This window comes from Ogataea parapolymorpha, chromosome III (genome assembly GCF_000187245.1).
Source record: "Ogataea parapolymorpha DL-1 chromosome III, whole genome shotgun sequence".
In the NCBI taxonomy this organism is placed as follows: domain Eukaryota; kingdom Fungi; phylum Ascomycota; class Pichiomycetes; order Pichiales; family Pichiaceae; genus Ogataea; species Ogataea parapolymorpha.
In genome coordinates this window covers 183,912-203,803 of record NC_027864.1, presented here as the reverse complement: position 1 = coordinate 203,803, position 19,892 = coordinate 183,912, and the positions used below count along the sequence as shown (strand labels likewise).

The window sequence follows — 19,892 nt, the reverse complement described above, 5'->3', positions numbered from 1 at the left end:
ATGACCGGCGAATTGCCGATTTTGCCCAATCCTCACCAGCAGCAGCGGCTGATGAGCGATGTTTCACGCAATCGGGCGACGGCAAAAATCGTTCAGGGCGACGAAGCAAAGGAGAAACGGCCCAAAGCGTGCACGCTGTGTCGAAGGAGCAAGGTCAAGTGTGAAAAGGATAGTAACGACGAAAGCTGCAAAAGATGCCGTGCACAGAACCTTCAGTGTGTTTACGAGTACAAAATTGCCAGTTACAAGGTGGTTGGAGATGCAAGCACAAAGGAGGTGTCCAAAATTGTCAAATCTCCTCCGAAACACACTAGTAAGCTTGATTCCACGCAGTCTCCTCCGGTGTCCCACGCAAACTCCGGCCGGACCGCATCGCTGTCGCATATTTTGAACCCGCCCCAGACAAAACCAGGCGCTGGCTGGCAGTCGTCTGTGGAGGACCGGTTGCAGGATTTTGGTAGCAAGCTGGGGAACATCCTGACCATCCTGCAAACTCCAGAGTCTCCATCGCGGCCCATGCTTCTAAAAGCTTCCTCGGAGGGTGCTCCGCGGAACGGGTCTACCGAACCACAGTCATTGGCCGATATTCTTTCGCTCAGCGAGGCAGAGGAGCTATTCCGGTTCTTCGACTCAAACATCTCTCCACAACTGTTCGGATTCAACATTTCGCAATACTCTGTCAACGAGCTGTGGATCCACTCTCCTCTCTTGCTTGCCAGTGTGTGTGCAATTGCATCTATCCACCACCCACTTCTCAGCCATTTGTTCCGCCAACTCGAACAACTAATCCATAAAATGAGTCAGCATCTGCTCGTGCGAGTGCCCACCACGGAGCTCGATACATTCAACACTGTGCTTGCGCTGTGCTTTTGTGCTCTCTGGTTCCAGGAGAACCAAATGTTCACGGGAATGGCTCTCCAGCTGGCCAGCAACTTGAAGCTGAACAAACGGTCCAAGAATTCTCAGGTTTCCGACAAAAACAAGCTCAAGCTGTGGTATCTCCTGTACATTCTCGATGGCCAGCAATCCCTGGTATTTAATAGACAGCCGTTGATGAATTCGCAGGACAGAACACTCAAGCAAAGCCGGCACCTACTTCTTGAAGACGACGCCGAAGAGGCTGATCCTGAAGAAAACTACTCCAACCTGCGACTGGTATCTCAGGTGGAATACAACCAGGCAATTAGCAAGGTGTTTGAGGGCGATGCATGGGATCTTATGGCCCCTGCATCGTTTGGACTACCGTTTAAGACGAACCTCGAGCTTGACAAGTGGATGGTCCAGTGGACTGTCATGCTCTCTCCTTTCAACAATGCCCCCATCTGGTCAAGCAAAAGCACACTAATATACTACAACTTTGCCAAAATGCACATCAACTCGGCTGCGGTGAGGTCGTTGCACATGGAGGGAGACGAGCTTCCGCGCTGGAAGGAGGTTGATTCCGACCAGATCGAGAACTTGGAGGAGAGCGGCCAGAACATCCAGCAGAGAGAAACTAGCGATGATGACGACGAGGACCATTATGAGCTGGAACTATCTCCCCGGCAGTCACGCATGGTATCGACGGAGATGGCTCTGTCGTCTGCGGAGACGGTACTCAACCTTGTGCTGGGCGATACCGATATTTTGTCAGCCTTAAAGTATGCTCCTGTGCATATTCACGTGATGCTGTACTATGCGGCGATGCTAGTACTGAACCCACCAGATTATTTATCGAGCAAGGAGAAGAGTTTCGAGGACACGCTCAATGCTGTTGCCATCGTCAAGAAGTTGCGGTCAGTGATTTTGGGCAACTTGCCGATCGACAAGAGTTTTTCGAGCAAGCTGATAGAAGCACTGTCTCGACTGCTTCAGGAGAGAGTGAAGAAGTTGAAAGAAGATATCACCGACGAGCAGAAACTCGAGTTGGACAAAGTGCTTATAAACAACGATACCACCTCATTTGCAAAAAAGAGAACGCGGCAAATTAGCGCGTGGCCGGGATACGACCATGGCCATCCGAGCAAAAAAAGGGTGGTTGAAAAACCCGATCCCTAAATTTTTGGCGCGCTATTGTTTTAACATGAATAATTCCAGCTTCCAGAAAGCGGTCAATGAGCTGCCTCGGCCTGACATTGACTGGTACGACGTGACAAATGTTGTGAAAAGGGTAAGTAGGGAGCATTGGCCACTAATCTCAGGCTCCCCAATATATCAGCAAATTAGGGTCTACCGAAAAAATCTCCGATCCCGAGTTTGACAGGATTGTTTCTGAAATCAAGGGCCTTGATAAGCAGTTTGAGACCTTTGAGCTGAGCTTGCAGAAGCACCGCAACTCGATGTCGAAATTACTGGCACACAGTATTTCCATAGGTCTGTGTTTCAGAGACTTAAGCAGCCAGTCTGAAGGCGGGATCCTCAATAAACAGCAACTGTCGATGTTTGATCGCGCAACGCAGTACGTCGAACAGTACAAGATGCTCCAGCCTGGGATGGAGGAGGAGACCAAGCTATTTGAGGAACGCGTTGGCGAGCACTTGAAAAAAGTATCAAAACAGATTAAAAACGCCAACAAGGCTATCAAGGAACGCCACTACGCAAGTTTGGACTACGAGAAATACCAGCAGGAGGTTCAGAAGCTTGCAGACAAGCCAGACTTGAGTTTGAAAGAGCACAAACGCAAGTTCGAGGTTCAAAAAAGACTCGACGAGGCCAAGCTCAAGTACGACCTTCTGAACAACAAACTAAAAATGGAGCTGCCCCTGTTCATGCTGATCATCAAGCAGATTATGAGCCAGGTGTTTGTGATGACCTATTTTGCTACTTTTACGATTTTCCACAACCTGTACGCCACGTGTGCGTCTCTGTCCAGCGAGTTCAAGATCGACCTTGAGACGTTGCAGTACGACACCGATATGGAAAACATGCGGCGGAATTTCACCGCCGCTCAAGAGCGTGTCGTCGAATCTATCGAACAGCTATCTGTGGTGAATTTCCACCAGATCTCGCTCAACAAGCTGCAGATGAAGGTCCTTGAGACCACGGCTCCCGCAGAGACGTGCGTGGCCATGTACAATTTTGATGCTTCGCAGCCCGACGACCTGAGTTTCCGCGAGGGCGACCGTATCAAGATCCTGGACAGAAGCAACCCGGGGTGGTGGCGCGGCATGAAGCTGACCGACGGCACCACAGGTATTTTCCCCTACAACTACGTGCGGCTTTTGTAATGAGAATTAATTGCTCTTGATATTATAGCTCCTGTTTGTCCGGCACCACGGCAGCCTCAATGACATCTTCTGGAGTCAAGTTTGAGCGTGGACCGTGGTACACCTTGTACTTGTACACGTAGTAGTACACCAAAGACAGCACCCATGTTCCGCACGTGATCACCACCGTGTAGTTCATGGTATCCTTTTCGACCTCTTTGGCCGACGGGAACATGCACAGAACGATAATAAACGCTCCCCATGCGCAGGTTGTCCAGCCCACAAGGCTTGAGTAGAAGTCTCCCAGGTAGAACGCTCCAGGCTTGAACAGGTATTTTCCGCTGGTTAGCTTTAAAAAAACGGGCATGCACCATGCCAAATAATTTCCAGCCACTCCTAGCGAAAACAGAGCATTGGCGGCGGTGGAGCCAGCCAGACAAAGACAGCCAATGAGCCAGCCGACAAGGGACGAGAACACCACCGCCCTGATCGGCACTTTCAGCGTCTTGTGCACCACCTTCACGACGCTCGCGAACGGCAGGCCGTCGTCTCGGGCAAAGGCCCAGACTTGCCGCGACAGGGCCGTCAAGATGGAGGAGCCCATGAGCCACTGGCAGACGGCCATGAGGGACATGAACGCAATGGCCCATCTGCGTCCGAGCGAGTCGTAGATGATCTGGGCCATCGGGAAGCCCGTTTCTGTGGAGAGCACGGCGTCGACATCTGGGCTCATACAGGCTGTCAGACAGATGATAATAAACCAGCCAACGACGCCGCACACGCCGATGGAGGCCATGATCCCGATTGGCACTCCGTACGTGGCATTCCGCGCCTCCTCGGACATGTGGACACAGGAATCGAACGAGCCGATGGTCCAGACGGCTGTCATGAAAGAGAGACAGAACTGCCACCCGGTGGGCCAGTCGGAGTAGTTCTGCACGGTGCCGAAGATGAACTTGCCATCGTTGAAGGAGGAGTTGACCGCGGTTCCAATGGGCAGCGCAATCAGAAACAGCACAATGATGCCCGTGTTGCACACCATCGACGTGGTCTGCAGCCACGCGATGTGCTTCGAGCTAAAACAGGTGCACAGGGCCTGTGCAAATATGCATGCAGCAAAAACGCCGTATGTTTTTCCCGTGGTGATCTCGAAATCTCCATTTTTTGTAAGGTACACTGCTGCCAAGATTTCTTCTGCATTTCCGTACCCGATGCTCACGAGCCCGGAGCAGAGGGCCAGCGAGTTCGACAGGCCAATCAGGTACGAGAGCGGGACCTTGATGCTTTTTGGCGCGTAGTGGTACGTCCAGAAGTAGAGCCCGCCGCTGGTCGGGATGGCCGACGCGAGCTCGCTCATGGAAACGCCAAGAAGAAATATGAACACCGACGCTATTAGCCAAGACCATAGAAAGCCGCTCGGCCCGGAGGCAAGCCCAGTCCCCGTGACCGACGCGATCGACGGCAGCAGTCCCATGATGCTGTATGCGATACCAAACACTTGCAAAGTGGAAAACGTTCTCTTGAGCTCCTGCTTGTAGCCAATCTCGTGGAGCAAGTCCTCGTCGCCGTGGGCGTGCTTGGCGTCGATAGTGCGGACCGGCGACATCAACGCGGTCGACCGGTTGGACAGCACAGACGTGATTGTGTGCGACATGACTGAGCCAACTACATGTCTGGAACACTGGCATATATAGCTGGGTAGTGTGGGACCCGCTTAGCACTGTTATCGCGATGGGTCGCATGATTAGTGGCTCTATAAAAATATATCGCCGCCCCGCCGCACACATAGCCGCCGACGCACGGACGAGCGAAATCAGGACGCAAATTCCGTAGCTCTTATCAGTGGCAGCAATTGTGCTGCTTACGCCAATTTATCCTCCAACACCATGTCCACCTTTAGCGGCTCTTCGTCGTCGTCATCTTCCAGGTTCGACCGCGGTCCGTGGAAGTGTTTGTACTTGTAGACGAAGAAGTAGATGAACGACAGAATCCACACCCCGCAGCTGATCACCACGTTGTAGTTCATGGTATCCTTTTCCACCGTTTTGTTTGACGGGAACATGCACAGCACCAGCACAAATGCGGTCCACAAACATGAGATCCAGCCCACGATCGGCGACAGCACCTTGCCAAGGTAGAATGCTCCGGGCCGGAACACAGAGCGGCCAGAGGTGAGTCTGAGCAGGGTCGGCGTGCTCCACGAGACATAGTTTCCGGACACTCCGAGCGAGAATAGGGCGTTGGCGGCTGTAGGACCGGCAAGACACAGACAGCCGATCATCAGCGCAACCACGGTAGCAAAAATGACGGCCCTGATAGGCACCCTGAGTCGTTTGTTGACCACCTTGACTATGCTCGAAAATGGCAGCCCGTCGTCTCTGGCAAACGCCCAGATTTGTCTAGAAAGTGCGGTCAGAATCGATGCCGCACACAGCCACTGGCACACCGCAGTGAGCGACATGATACCAATGGCCCATTTTTTTCCCAGGGCGTCGTAGCAGATCTGGGCAAAAGGGAAACCGGTTTCGGTGTCGAGCACAGCAGCAACATCGGGCTTCATGCAGGCCACCAGACACAGCACACACGCCCAGCCTCCAAATGCGCAAACACCAACTGCACTGATAATGCCGAGAGGAACTCCGTAGGTTGCGTTCTGGGCCTCCTCAGACATGTGCACCGGAGAGTCGAATGCGCCGATCGACCAGATGGCCGCCATCCACGCAAGACAGAACTGCCAGCCCGTGCTCCAGTCCGAATAGCTCTTGACATGGCCGAAAATGAACTTGGCGTCTCTTCTGCCAAAGTCCGCCTGAGACGCTCCGATCGGCAGAGCCACCAAAAATATAAACATTACCAGCGTGTTGGCGACTCCCGACACAGTCTGCAAGGTGGCCACGTTGCGGCTACTCACACAGGTTCCAATTGCAGCCACAATCACGCCCGCAGCAAAAACAGCGTACGTTCTGCCCTCTGTCACGTCGAAGTTGCCGTCCTTTTGGATAACCACAATAGCCAAGATTTCTTCGGCAAGACCGTAGCTGACACTCACCAGCGCAGCACAGAGCGACATGGCGTTCGTCATGCCGATGATGTACGAAAACAAAACCCTGAATCTCTCTGGAGCGTAAACATATGTCCAGTAATAAAGTCCTCCACTGGTTGGTATAGCAGATGCTATTTATTAGCGGATCACAGATAAAAAAAATTCACTTACCGTTTTCGCTCATGGCAACAGCAATAGTTAATATCATGATCGACGTGACAAACCACCCCCAAACAAACGCGGCTGGACCGCCAGCAAGCCCAATGGACGAAACGGATGCCACACCGGGCAAAATGCCCATGACACTATATGCAATACCAAAGATCTGATAGGTCTTGAATTTCCGGTTCAGTTCCTGCTTGTATCCGATTTCCTTCAAGAGATCCTCATCGCCAGCAGCCTGGGTCGCATCAATCACTCTCACTTGTGACTGGTGCGACTTAATAGCAGAAAGTCGAGAGTGGATGGGATTTAATGTAGACATGAGAGCTGAATTGGGAGTCTCTTGCCCAAGCTTTTATACTCGGAAATTTTCACCTGCAGACAGCTGCGTGTCAGACATTATCGATTATCTTAGCGGCAAATGGTGCCGCACCGTCTCGAGATCCGGCACATCCGTACACCACCAGGCACCAAAGGTACAAAAAGTTTCTGAGCTCCTTAAGGTCGTGCATTCTTGCGATTTTCTGTGCAGCACTTCAAAAAACTCTCGTTTTAATAATATATTTGTATCATTCTTTGCTAGACACACGCATTGCTTGCACACAAGACGATGTCTGTCGAACCCGAAGCCATTTTCCGTAAGTATCCATGTTGCGCTCTGGTTTCTAACATCAGGCTCGGCGGAGATGTCCCTGGTTCAGCTGTATATCCCAGCCGAGATCGGCAGGACAGCTATATATTCCCTGGGCAAACTCGGCCTTGTTGAGTTCCGCGATCTCAATAAAAAGGTTAACGCGTTCCAACGCTCGTTTGTTAACGAAATCAGACGTCTAGACAACGTGGAAAGACAGTATCGTTACTTTCAATCGGAGATGGACAACAGGGGATTAAAGCTTATTGAGTACGACTCGACTCCCGAGACTCTCACCACTAGCCAGCTGGACGAGATTGTGGAAGATGCACAGCTTTTGGAAGACCGAATCAGCCAGTTGAGCAACGCCTCTGAAGATCTCCTCAAACAACAGGTGGACTTGAAACAGTACCAGCAAGTGTTGGCAGCCACCGACAGGTATTTCCAGCATGTGGAGACCGCGGACCTGATCGATCTGGGCGAGCCTGAGTTTTTGGAGAATGGAGGAGTTCGCGACGCCAATTTCATCACAGGAGTGATTCCTAGAGCCAAGGTGGAAGTCTTGGAGAGAATACTGTGGCGTGTTCTCCGCGGCAATCTTTTCATCACTTCGGCCGAAATAGGCCAAAGACTGTACGACATTAAGACGAAAAACTACGTCGACAAAAACAGTTTCATCATTTTTGCACACGGTGAGCTCATTCTGTCTCGTGTGCGCAAAATTTGCGAGTCTCTGGATGCAGACCTGTACTTTGTGGACCAGGAGACCAAAAGAAGGGCCCAGCAGATGCGTGAGGTCAACGACAAGCTTGCGGACGTGACGAACGTGCTGGAGTCGACCGAACTGACGCTCGAGACCGAACTGAGCGCTGTCGCTTCCGAGCTGGATCTTTGGTGGAAAGCCGTGAAGCTTGAGAAATCCGTGTACTCTGTCATGAACCTGTGCCACTACGATCAGGCCAGACGGTGTCTTATTGGAGAAGGATGGGTGCCTAGCGACGATTTCGACAAGGTGAAGAGCGTGCTGGAGGAAATCACCACCAAATATTCTGACAGTCCCGAGGAGTCGTTCCCTATTGTGGTCAACACCGTCGAGACAACAAGGACGCCGCCAACCTATCATAAAGTCAACAAATTCACCGCAGCGTACCAGGCGATGTGCGATGCGTACGGTGTGGCTACATATAGAGAGGTGAACCCTGGTCTGCCGACCGTGGCGACTTTCCCGTTCATGTTTGCTATCATGTTTGGTGACCTTGGACACGGGTTTATCATGTTTTTAGCTGCTCTGGCGCTCGTTCTCAACGAGAAAAAAATTGCCAAGTTGAAGAGAGACGAGATTTTCGACATGGCATATTCGGGAAGATACATTCTGCTCATGATGGGTTTTTTCTCGATGTACACCGGATTCCTATACAACGATGTGTTTTCTCTCTCGACAACGTTTTTCAAATCTGGCTGGAAGTGGCCAGAGTCCTGGAAAGAAGGAGAGACCATTACTGGAACACAGACGGGAGTGTATCCATTCGGTCTTGACCCAGCATGGCATGGAACAGAGAACAATCTTCTCTTCACCAACTCGTACAAAATGAAACTCTCCATTCTAATGGGATTCATCCACATGTCCTACTCCTACGCATTCTCCCTCGTGAACTATGTCTACTTTAAGTCCAAAATCGACATTATTGGCAACTTCATTCCTGGTCTTTTGTTTATGCAGGGAATCTTCGGCTACCTATCCCTGTGTATTGTCTACAAGTGGTGTGTCGACTGGATTAAAATCAACAAACCGGCTCCAAGCTTGCTTAACATGCTCATCAACATGTTCTTGGCTCCAGGAAAAATCGAGGATGAGCTGTACCCTGGCCAGTCGACTGTCCAGGTCACGCTTCTGCTGATTGCGCTAGTTTCCGTGCCATGTCTGTTGCTCATCAAGCCGTTACACTTCAAATTCTCACACTCGCACCACTACGAGAACCTGCCTTCGGAGTCGTCAAGTAATAATCTCCTGACCAACCTGAACCTCGATGACGAGGAAGAACATGAGGAACACACGTTTGGAGACGTGATGATCCACCAGGTGATTCACACCATTGAGTTCTGTCTCAACTGCGTCTCCCACACGGCCTCGTACCTCCGTCTGTGGGCTCTTTCGCTTGCACACGCACAGCTGTCGTCTGTGCTATGGTCCATGACGATCGCCAACAGTTTTGCAGCCACTGGACTGTTCGGATCGGTGTTTGTGTTCCTCATGTTTGGCATGTGGTTTGTGCTCACGGTGGCCATTTTGGTGGTCATGGAAGGTACCTCTGCCATGCTGCACGCGCTCAGACTGCACTGGGTCGAGTCGATGTCCAAGTATTTCGAAGGCGAGGGAATTGCATACGAGCCATTCTCGTTCAAAGTCGTGCTGGATATCTGAATTGCCAGGCGGTGTACGGATGTAGATAACAAAATTAATAGCTTTGCTAGGGAAAAAAAATACTATCCTCACGATGGCTAACAAGAGCCGGCCCAAAAAGACTAGGGGCCAGCTGTACAAGAAATACGTATATGGGGTAAAGGACAACGACCCGGTTGATGTTGAGACAGAAACCACGCTGCAGCAGGAGGTTTTCTCCGAGGTGTGGAATGGCTATGTTTGGCCTCGGTCTCAGTTCCAGAAGGTGGATGTTCTTAAAGTTTCTGTTGCCCTGGGGCGTGGGATGGTTGTGCAGGAGGATCGGATGAAGCTGCCCTTTGAGCTTATTCTGTTAATTTTGGAACACACAGAACACCCGTACTGCCTGAACCATCTCCTGATCAGCCGTGCGTTCTACTACGTCCTGATGCCCAAGTTGTATTATTATCCGCGCCTCAAGTCGTCAAACTTTGCGCAATTTGTCGATCTCATATCCCAGCACCAGAACAAGAAACGGTTCGAGGGACTCGTCAAGATTCTTGATCTGTCCCAAATCATACAGTCAGGAAAGAACTCGTATGTTTCGAAGCTACTGAGGCGGTTCAGCGGGTCTCTAGAAGTATTCATTGCGTCGCAAGCCAGTTTCGGGCTTTCGCCACTGATCAGTCTGCGACTGTGCCATAACCTGAAGATACTGGACTTGCGACTCGTCTCCGAGACTGTGAACCTGAAAGAGCTGTTCAACTCCATTAAATCAGCTCCGCTTCTAGAACAGCTTTCATTTCCTCGGTCCTCGATCTCGTGTGAGGATTACGACATGGAATGGCCGTCCAAGCTCTGGTATTTGCGGCTTCAGGGCGGCATATCTAATAAGTTTCTCACCGAGTCGCGGTTTCCGGCCTCCATCACGTCGCTGGAGTTCGCTCACTGTCCAAATATTACCGGAGAAGCGATCAACGAAATGCTCATGCACATTGGATACAACCTGCGGCGGCTTTCCATTTTCTATCCCATGCCAAAACTCAAAAGCAACTCTCTTGACACGGTCTTCCTTTACTGTCCAAACCTTGTTTATTTATACATCAACATCGAGTACTTTTCCAAAGACCTGTTTCATGACGAGCTGCTGCCGCCGTTGGAAGAATACCCGCGTCCGTTGCGCACACTATGCATTGACTCCTCAGGACTGCTGGGCCAAGGGTCCAAGATCCACCCGGACGATCTCACCATTGCGCTATGGGAAGAGCGATTACCCTGTTTGACAAGTCTAAAGGTGAGCATGATGCTGGGATGGAACTACGACAGCGACTCGGTCCAGGATCTCGTGAACGAGCTCGAAGACAGAGGCGGCGCGCTATACAAAATGTAGGATACATTTACATACTAATCGAAATTCGCATTCTTACAAACTCTTATTCATGAACTTGCGTCTAGTAAAGGCCAGCCAGTACTTGCTTGGCAGGTTGCTATCTTGATAAATGCGAGCAATTAGACGGTTTGCCAGTTCCTGTCTGAATTGAGCTAGGTATTGTCTCAGAAACAACGCCTCGTTCTTGTCTCTTGGCGGCTGGTAAAGAGAGTTCAGCGGGAAACCAATCTCGCCGGGAATTGAAAAGTTGTCCAGAGCCAAATTGGTCAAAACGCGAACAGCCTCGTTCTGCGTAGTTGAGGCATTGAGGGCGTTCAAACACTGCGAAACAAACAGAATTCCGTAAATTAGAGTTCTATCGGCAGGACCCTTGATCTCAAAGTTCTTGAAAAACGAGTTGGCCCTAAACAGGTCCAGAACCTCGTCAATGATGTCGTAATCGGACGAGGCAGGAAATGCTGGTCCTTTGTATTTTGTTCTAAGTGGCAACACTGCGAAATTGCCCACAAGTCTGGTATCTTGCGACTCGTCTGCCAAGAACGTCGAGTGATAGGCCTGTGTGTTAGTAAGGAGCGGTTGTTAGTACTTACTGGCATAATTGAATGGATATATTTCTTGGGTGCCAGGTGTATCTAGAACAGCCGGCGCAACCGATGTGGCTGGTGCTGCCTGGCTTGCAAGACCTTGGCCGGCTTGGAATTGTGGCGCAGTGTCGGCAAGTCTTTTTTTTCCATCGCGAACTGCACTAAGCTAGAAAAAACAAGGAACAGCCAAAACTAATTTCGTTGAATGAACGGATTATAATACATTATAGTCCTGCCCATTGCTATATCATTATATCTCGCCAACATACCAATTTCCATAGTTTTGCTTATTGGATCTTTGTTGCTAAAGAGCAACGCGCAGCGACTCAGATCAGCATAACTATCCAGAGACATGTATCATTCGCAACAAAACAATGAGCAAGCTCCTCACATAAAACAGCCTTCACAGCTCGCGATCCCTAATCAGCAACAGGCCATTTCTGTGGGGAATATCCCCCCGTTACCGCCCTCTCGGTTCCAGCACCTGAACCAAGTGCCGGTCCCCCATATTCCTCGTCCAGAAACTCAGTATCCTATGTCGGCAGGTCCACAACGGCGGTATTTTGATCATTCGCAACAAACACAACCACAGCCACATCCTTACAGAGCCAACCTGACCTTCCAACATGATCACCCGATTGACACTCACCAGCCGGTTCCCAAGCCACAAGCAAGAGACCCTCACACCGAGCATCCGCAACCGAACGGGGCCCAGCAGACAATGCGTTCATATTCGGATTCCATGCCCCGCCAAAGACAGTATCCTCTGCCGATGCAGCAGATGCCCCAAATGCATCCAGTGCACCAGCAGCGAGGACCTCCGCTACCGAAGCTCACCAACCCGAACGCTGTTCCGCAAAGATACTACGCTCCATCTCCCTCGCAACAGTTGGCACCACAATCGCCCGGAACTCTTGATCCAGCTCAGAAAAGTCCCATGATGCGCCAGTCTCTGAATTTCCTTAGAGGCACAAGAAACGTATCTTCTCCGATTCTGCCTTCGGAACACCATGAAAGATTTGGAGAGCCGCAGCAAATTGACGATGGTTTGAAAAAATACCATACAACCAACACAAAACATCAGGTCACCACTTCTGGAAGAGTGATCCCGCAGAAGGCCGACATAAATCCGCCTCCCCAAGAGGCCCCAAAAAAGTCAAGGAGTTTCACGTCTCTGACCAAAAGAGTTGCGTCTTCAAGCTCACTCCGAAATTCCGCCGACAGAGACAAGTTATATCCAGCAGCATCGATATGCTCCAAAACCATCGTGACCTCAGCTTCGACTAAAATCCCGTATGTGTATCCTGCAGTCCTTTCCAACGTTGCCAAGGCATTCCGGGCGCGGATCCAGCTAGACTCAAAATTTAAAAATGGTCTCGAGTACAGAGACTCGTTCACTGGCGCTGAGGCAGTGGATTGTATTGCCAGGATCATCAGAACATCGGATCGGAACCTGGCACTTCTGCTAGGTAGATCCCTGGACGCACAGAAATTGTTCCATGACGTGACGTACGAACATCGACTCAGGGACTCCAACAACGAAGTCTATCAGTTTTCTGAAGAGGTGTTTGATGTTTATCCCAACGAGTCTTCTGGTCTTCAGCGTCACGAGTCTGTTAGCTCGGATATTCATGAGATCGACAACAATGGCTCTCCATCAATGACATCATCACCAAATGGCAATCCGAATTCCAAGTCAGGCTCCTTTGGCGTGCCAGTGGTGGGAGTTTTTACTCTACTGACAGAATGCTACTCGCCAACCTGTTCAAGAGATAATTTGTGCTATAGTATTGTTTGTCCGAGAAGATTGGAGCAGCAGGCTAGATTGGGCTCGAAGTCCTCTTTGACTAGGTCTGACTCGCATTTGTCGCTTACGCAAAAGGAGGAGCAGAAAGCGTTTTGGTCATACACGGTTCCAAAAAGCATTCTGGATAGCATGGACAAGAGAGAGATCAAACGCCAGGAGTGTATTTTTGAGATGATTTATTCCGAAAGAGATTTTGTCAAAGACTTGGAATATTTGAGAGAGTTCTGGATCAGACCTTTGTCAGAGACAAAGATCATCAAAGAGAACGAGAGAGAACATTTTGTGAACACTGTATTCTACAATATTAATGAGATCTGGGAGATCAACTCCCGATTTGCAGAGGCATTGACCAAGAGACAACAGGAAAAGCCAGTTGTCGACGAGATAGGTGACTTGTTTTTAGAGTTTATTCCTCGTTTCGAGCCATTTGTCAAGTACGGCGCTGGCCAGGTGAAGGGAAAATACGAATTTGACCGTCAGAAGAGACACAATCCATTTTTCGTGAGGTTTATCGAAGACACCAGCAACAGAGCTGAATCTCGCAGACTTGATGTGTCATCGTATCTTTCGAAACCTACAACTCGGCCGGCAAGGTATCCTCTTCTTTTGAAGAGCATTAGAGACCATACTGACCCTGAGTCTAAGGATTATGCCAATTTGAATAAAGCTATAGAGCTTCTCCAAAAAATGCTGACAAGAATCAATTACGAGACAGGAAAAGCAGCAGATAGATTGAACCTCTTCTTGTTGAAACAGAAACTGGTTTTCAGACCTGGCGAATACATAGATCTGAGATTGACATCAGAGCATCGCAAGCTTTTATACCAATGCGTTTTGAAGAAGAGAAACTACCAGGACAAAGAAAAACAAGGAGAAGTGCAAGTGTACCTTTTCGACCATGCTTTACTGTTTGTTAGAATTAAGGTCGTCAACAAAAGAGAGGTCTACAGGGTCTATCAGAGGCCTATTCCTTTACCCCTTTTGTTTGTATCACTGACTGAAGAAAGCCCATCCATCAAACAAATCAAGAAGTCTGCCTCTACGGGATCGTTGACGGGATCAACGTCTTCGTTACTTTTCAAAGACGCTCATACGACGAGCGGACTGCATTTGGCAACGACTTCGGCCAAATGTCCAATCTCTTTCACATACTTGGGCCGCAGCGGATATGACTTGACATTGTATGCTACGCCAACAGTGCAACGAATGCTAATTGACAAGCTGGAAACGCAAACCAGAAAATTAATTGATGATAATGATGTTTTCACCTTGACCCCCTTGACGTCCAATTTCTTTGACCATAATAATAAGATCAACTGTGTTGTTCCTTTCGATGGAGGCAGAAAACTGCTGTACGGTACCGACTCGGGTATTTATGTGAGTGATGTAAAAGTCACTGACAACGGATCCAGGGTTGTTTCGAGACCGGTGAAGATCATCAGCAAAATTAATATTATTCAAGTGGAGATCCTCAGCGAATACCAGACTCTGCTGGCTCTGAGTGACAAGAAGCTATTTTACTGGCCTAGCGACGTGTTAAGCGGCGGAGACGCAGTGAAGAACGGCAAGCTTGGAAAGGAGCTGATGACGCATGTGTCGTTCTTTAAAACAGGCGTTTGCGCTGGAAGAATGCTTGTTTGTGCAGCCAAGTCTTCTTCTAACCTCATCAGAATCTTTGAGCCTATTGATCCGATCAGCCAGAGAAAACAAAAGAAAAAGTTCTCGCCGGAAACAAAAGACGTCAGTTTCAACTCGGAGCCGGTTTCGATCAGCTTCCTCAAGACCAAGCTATGTGTGGGTTGTTCGAAAGGCTTTGAAATTGTTTCTTTGGAAACGAACGAGATCAAACAGCTTCTGGATGCTGCCGACACGTCTCTCGACTTTGTGGTCGGCAAGGAAGGCCTCAAGCCGCTGGAGATTGACAGAATCAACTCTGATTTCCTGCTGAGTTACTCAAACTTCTCCTTCTTCATCAACTACAGCGGCTGGCGGTCGAGACCCAAATGGATCATCCACTGGGAGGGTGTTCCACACGCTTTTGCTCTGTGGTACCCGTATCTTCTGGCCTTTGATTCGGGCTTTATTGAGATCCGCCACGTTGAGAGTGGAGAGCTTTTGCGCGTCATCATCGCAGAAAAGATCCGCTTCTTGCACTCCAGCTCGCAGGAAATTTTGTATGCATACGAAGACGAAAGAGGATACGATGTGGTCGCGTCACTTGATTTCTGGGATAAAAGCATGAAGAACAGAAGTCGTGGAAACACCCTCCATACACAGGTGCCAAGCAACACAGCCAGCTCGACTACTTTGGTTTCAAAATGACATAACGTTTGATATAGTATTATAATATATATTTGGTTAGCACAGCCTAAATTTTATTATTTGACTTCTTTTCCACATGAGTGGTCTACGACATGGTTTGCTGAATGACCAATCGCAGCTTAGCATTTTACAGTCTCATTACTACTCCCATTATGACCTCAAGCGCAACACTATGGGTGCCAATCCCTCTTGTGAGGACGAATCCTACAAGATACCCGATTGGAAGTCTCAGTCCAATAAGAAGAAGACCACCACTGCTGCGCTTGTTATGTGCTTAAATCTGGGAATTCCACCACCCGATATTCAAAAGCCTGCTGATTATCCCGTCTTGGAGGCATTTGTCGACCCAACAACATATTCGGACCCGAAAAAGGCCCTTCAGGCAATAGGTAAGAATTTACAGTCGAACTACGAGTCCTGCGAAGGGGTGAGCTCGAGAATCAAGTACAAGCAGTCGCTAGACCCGTCTGTTGAGGATCTTAAACGGCTATGCACAACTCTACGCAGAAGTTCAAAGGACGAGAGGATTTTGTTTCATTACAACGGTCATGGTGTTCCACAGCCCACACAGAGCGGAGAGATTTGGGTGTTCAACAGAGGCTACACGCAGTACATTCCTGTGAGCTTGTACGATCTTCAAAGCTGGCTGGGTGCTCCGTGCATTTTTGTGATAGATACGTGCGCAGCTGGAAACGTTATTGAGAATAACAAGAAATTCATACAAAAAAGAATAGAGGACGAAGCGAACGAAAGAGCAGAAAATAATTCACCGTCCCCAGTGAGTGCGTATATCGAGTCCATCCAGCTTGGCGCATGTCGATCTGACGAGATTCTTCCCCTCAACCCAGATCTGCCGGCAGATCTGTTTACTTGCTGCTTGACAAGTCCTATAGAGATGAGTGTGAAATGGTTTGTGCTGTATTCTCCGTTGAGTCGTCATGGCTACTACGAGGTTTTGAAAAACAAAGAGGGCGAAATTATCATTCCGGGAAAGCTGACGGACAGACGAACTCCATTGGGCGAGCTGAACTGGATATTCACCGCCATCACGGACACAATTGCATGGACTTCTCTATCAAGGCCCTTATTTAAAAGATTATTTCGTCAAGATCTGATGGTGGCAGTGCTCTTTAGAAACTTCCTCCTCGCAAAGAAAATCATGCCGTTGGTGGGATGCCATCCGATTTCTGACCCTCCACTGCCTGACATCAACCACCATCCAATGTGGGAGTCCTGGGAGCTTGCCATAGACGAGGTTTTGTCACAGCTGGTGAAAAATAAATGTAACGACGACAATGCACAACAGGAGCAGCTGGATATCCCGCAATTGCAGGTTCCAGAACACCAACCGGCGCAAAATACAGCACCTCCACATCCATCCGTGATGAACTACCAGCATTCCTCGTTTTTTGAGCAGCATCTCACGGCTTTTGAGATCTGGCTTCAATACGGTTCTTCTGCTAAGAAACCTCCCCAACAGCTGCCTGTTGTGTTGCAGGTTTTGCTCTCACAGGCACACAGACTCCGAGCCTTAATTCTGCTCTCCAAATTCCTCGATCTAGGACCTTGGGCCGTGTATCTTGCTCTGAGCATCGGTATTTTCCCATACATTGTGAGGCTTTTACAGAGTCCTGCGCCAGAGCTAAAACCAGTGCTGACATTTATCTGGGCTCGTATCATGTCTGTGGACTACAAGAACACACAGCAAGAGCTGTGCAAGGACCGCGGGTATAATTACTTTGTGTCCATCTTCACGATGCAAACGAGACCGCACCTCAACGGAGCACCAAACGGTGGTGTTCAATTGGAGATAAACGATGCGAACTACGACGAACAAAAGGCCATGAGCGGGTTTATTCTGTCGATGTTTGTTCGCGACCACGAGGCCGGACAGAAGCTTTGTTTCTCGATCGATCTGATTAAGACGTGTATTTTCTACGTTGAAACGTCCGAAAGCCCGCTTCTGAGGCAGTGGAGCGCTCTTCTGATGAGCCAGTTGCTGAAGAATAATCTTGAGGTTATTGTGGTATTTTATCGTGGAAGCTTTGTTGAGAAGCTGCTGCAGATCATGAACGACCCGATCCCGGAGATCAGGGCATCTATTATCAATTGTTTCTACAACTTTATTTATCTGGACACTGAAGACTCTGATGACCACGCCGTCCGCGATGAACTTAATCGACAAGAGATCAAAATTGCCATTGAGATTCTGGACATGATCAACGACGGGTCGCCGTTAATTCGCAGAGAAGTGACATGCTTCTACAGCAGGTTTGTGATGAAATATCTCCAATTTTTCCTTGTCAGCGCCTTTGGACAGCTGGAGGAGGAAATCACTTTGGTGGACAACCCAAGCATGATCGACGAGGTGCGACGCAAATCGCCTGCCTATGGGTCAGTGTTTTCCTCCGTTTGGAAGGCCCTGCTGATACTGAGCGAAGACCCCCAGGACGAGGTCAAGGACTATGCCGAGCAAGTGGTTGACTATATTCTGTGGAAGCTTAACGAGAGCGAGCTGGGCGATGTTGTTGGGGCTATGGAGGACTACTTGCTTCAAAAACGCACAACGAGCAGTAGTGTTGGCAAGGAAGACTCACCACTCCGTCCGCTCTCGACCAATGGATCTGCTCCAAAGCTGTGGAACGGCCATGACTCTGGAAGAAGAGTGCAATCGGATTTTGATCCCCACAAACCACCGTCAAGGTCCAATCCCCGCCAAACATCGTCATCTTCTGCACAGTCACTAACCGAGAAGCTCTTTTCCAAGCTCACAATCAACAACCTGATGAAAAACCTGGGAATTCCAGAGTCTGATGAGTCCGAGGCCTCAAGTCTGCACAAATTCAATTTATTGATTCAACAGCCTGCCTCCCTTGCCTACGGAGTTGAGCCCAGACCGACGTCTCCAAGGTTTACGCCCCGTCCTAGAGACCATGGCAGACCTATTTTGCCGTTAGTCAGTGGATTCTTCCAATACAGTTGTGAGTATTTCCAGGAACCGCAGATTGGAAGCAGCGAGCCTGACGAGCCAGGAAGCGAGGAATACATAAAAGGATTGTGGAGACGAAACAGAAATGAGACCATCATTGCCGAGACACAACCACAGAAGGAGCTCTCGCTCACTGGCGACTGGAGAAACCAAATCAGTTCCTTGGACAACCGTACACAGCCTAAATTGCTCAAGTTCACTCAATTTGAGGACTGGATGGTAACCAGTGACGAAAAGGACAATATTACAGTTTTCGATTGGAGGAGTGAAAAACAGCTCTCGCGGTTTTCAAATGGGAATCCTTTTGGCACCAAGATCACAGACTTGAAGTTGCTTAACGAAGATGATATACCGCTGCTTTTGACAGGCTCTAGCGACGGTGTGGTGAAGATCTATAAATCATTCAACGATCCCAGCTCTTTCCACATGATCACTGCCTGGCGAGCACTCACGGACATTTTGCTGACCCCACGGTCCATCGGTCTAATTTCTGAGTGGCAGCAGAGCCGCGGGTCTTTGCTGGTCACCGGTGATGTGAAAATTATCAAGATTTGGGACGCGCCACGAGAAAAGTGCGTGAGCGATGTCCCGCTAAGATCGACGTCATTGATCACCTCGCTCACCTCCGACCAAGTTGCAGGAGATATCTTCGTGGGCGGGTTCCAGGATGGAAGCATGAGAGTCTACGATCGGCGGCTGGATGCACGTGACTCTATGGTTCGACTATGGAAACCGAAGGACATACAGAGCCGGAGCATGATTAAAAACGTGCACATGCAGCGAGGTGGCCTTCGCGAGCTAGTGTCGGGCTGCTCCAACGGAATGGTTCAGCTTTGGGATATTCGTAAAGACGACCCAATTGTGCGTTTCCGTGCATTCGACAAAACCATGACCACTGCGATGATCCACGAGCATGCTCCATTTGTGGCATGTGCTTCCAAGGAGGTTGACATTTACTCGACTGCTGGCGAAATGGTGGCAAGCATTGCCAATAGCGGGTTTATCAACACGCTCAATGGCTCAGGCAGAACAAATTCATACGTCAACGCTCTGTCGTTGCATCCGCATCGAATGATGGTGGCTACTAATTACAACCAGAGCTCTGCCGTGAGCATTTATCAGTGCACCGAGCATGCTGAGCATCACTAATCTGGAAGCAGCTGTTGTGGAAGATATATTCTGTTAGCTAGAGTAGTAACAATGATTCAATATTCTCCATTAGGGATTGCAGCAAGTTGACAAAGTAGATCGAAAACCGATTAAAAATTTGAATGTTTTTCACCTCAAACGAAGATCAGTGGGTAGAGAGCTATGTCGTATGGCTAATTTTTCTTTTGACAGTGTCCCTTAATTCAGCTCATCGGAAACCGTGCACCCTTAGTCCCTGTACTGCAATTGC

The 19,892-nt window shown here is 49.3% G+C and overlaps 9 protein-coding genes across 9 annotated transcripts; 6 read left to right on the top strand and 3 right to left on the bottom strand.

Annotated features, from left to right (window-relative positions):
• HPODL_00270 (uncharacterized protein) lies at positions 1-2,037 on the top strand (the record flags this gene model as incomplete). The annotated part of the gene is made up of 1 exon (XM_014080214.1): positions 1-2,037. The coding sequence occupies one exon, from the start codon at positions 1-3 to the stop codon at positions 2,035-2,037; it is 2,037 nt and encodes a 678-aa protein (XP_013935689.1).
• Positions 2,038-2,062: 25 nt separating this feature from the next.
• Positions 2,063-3,206, top strand: HPODL_00269 (uncharacterized protein; the record flags this gene model as incomplete). The annotated part of the gene is made up of 2 exons (XM_014080213.1): positions 2,063-2,149; positions 2,181-3,206. The coding sequence occupies 2 exons, from the start codon at positions 2,063-2,065 to the stop codon at positions 3,204-3,206; spliced, it is 1,113 nt and encodes a 370-aa protein (XP_013935688.1).
• Positions 3,207-3,228: 22 nt separating this feature from the next.
• HPODL_00268 (GABA-specific permease) lies at positions 3,229-4,791 on the bottom strand (the record flags this gene model as incomplete). Its single annotated transcript, XM_014080212.1, has 1 exon — positions 3,229-4,791. The coding sequence occupies one exon, from the start codon at positions 4,789-4,791 to the stop codon at positions 3,229-3,231; it is 1,563 nt and encodes a 520-aa protein (XP_013935687.1).
• A 255-nt stretch (positions 4,792-5,046) lies between these two features.
• On the bottom strand, positions 5,047-6,712 carry HPODL_00267 (GABA-specific permease; the record flags this gene model as incomplete). The annotated part of the gene is made up of 2 exons (XM_014080211.1): positions 5,047-6,359; positions 6,400-6,712. The coding sequence occupies 2 exons, from the start codon at positions 6,710-6,712 to the stop codon at positions 5,047-5,049; spliced, it is 1,626 nt and encodes a 541-aa protein (XP_013935686.1).
• Positions 6,713-7,000: 288 nt separating this feature from the next.
• Positions 7,001-9,443, top strand: HPODL_00265 (V-type proton ATPase subunit a, vacuolar isoform; the record flags this gene model as incomplete). Its single annotated transcript, XM_014080210.1, has 2 exons — positions 7,001-7,028; positions 7,066-9,443. The coding sequence occupies 2 exons, from the start codon at positions 7,001-7,003 to the stop codon at positions 9,441-9,443; spliced, it is 2,406 nt and encodes an 801-aa protein (XP_013935685.1).
• Positions 9,444-9,516: 73 nt separating this feature from the next.
• Positions 9,517-10,791, top strand: HPODL_00264 (F-box protein; the record flags this gene model as incomplete). Its single annotated transcript, XM_014080209.1, has 1 exon — positions 9,517-10,791. One exon carries the CDS (start codon positions 9,517-9,519, stop codon positions 10,789-10,791), a length of 1,275 nt encoding a protein of 424 aa, XP_013935684.1.
• A 33-nt stretch (positions 10,792-10,824) lies between these two features.
• Positions 10,825-11,387, bottom strand: HPODL_00263 (Actin-related protein 2/3 complex subunit 3; the record flags this gene model as incomplete). The annotated part of the gene is made up of 2 exons (XM_014080208.1): positions 10,825-11,346; positions 11,382-11,387. The coding sequence occupies 2 exons, from the start codon at positions 11,385-11,387 to the stop codon at positions 10,825-10,827; spliced, it is 528 nt and encodes a 175-aa protein (XP_013935683.1).
• Positions 11,388-11,727: 340 nt separating this feature from the next.
• Positions 11,728-15,504, top strand: HPODL_00262 (RHO1 GDP-GTP exchange protein 2; the record flags this gene model as incomplete). Its single annotated transcript, XM_014080207.1, has 1 exon — positions 11,728-15,504. One exon carries the CDS (start codon positions 11,728-11,730, stop codon positions 15,502-15,504), a length of 3,777 nt encoding a protein of 1,258 aa, XP_013935682.1.
• Positions 15,505-15,580: 76 nt separating this feature from the next.
• HPODL_00261 (Subunit of TORC1, a rapamycin-sensitive complex involved in growth control) lies at positions 15,581-19,642 on the top strand (the record flags this gene model as incomplete). Its single annotated transcript, XM_014080206.1, has 1 exon — positions 15,581-19,642. The coding sequence occupies one exon, from the start codon at positions 15,581-15,583 to the stop codon at positions 19,640-19,642; it is 4,062 nt and encodes a 1,353-aa protein (XP_013935681.1).
• Between the last annotated feature and the right edge of the window lie 250 nt (positions 19,643-19,892).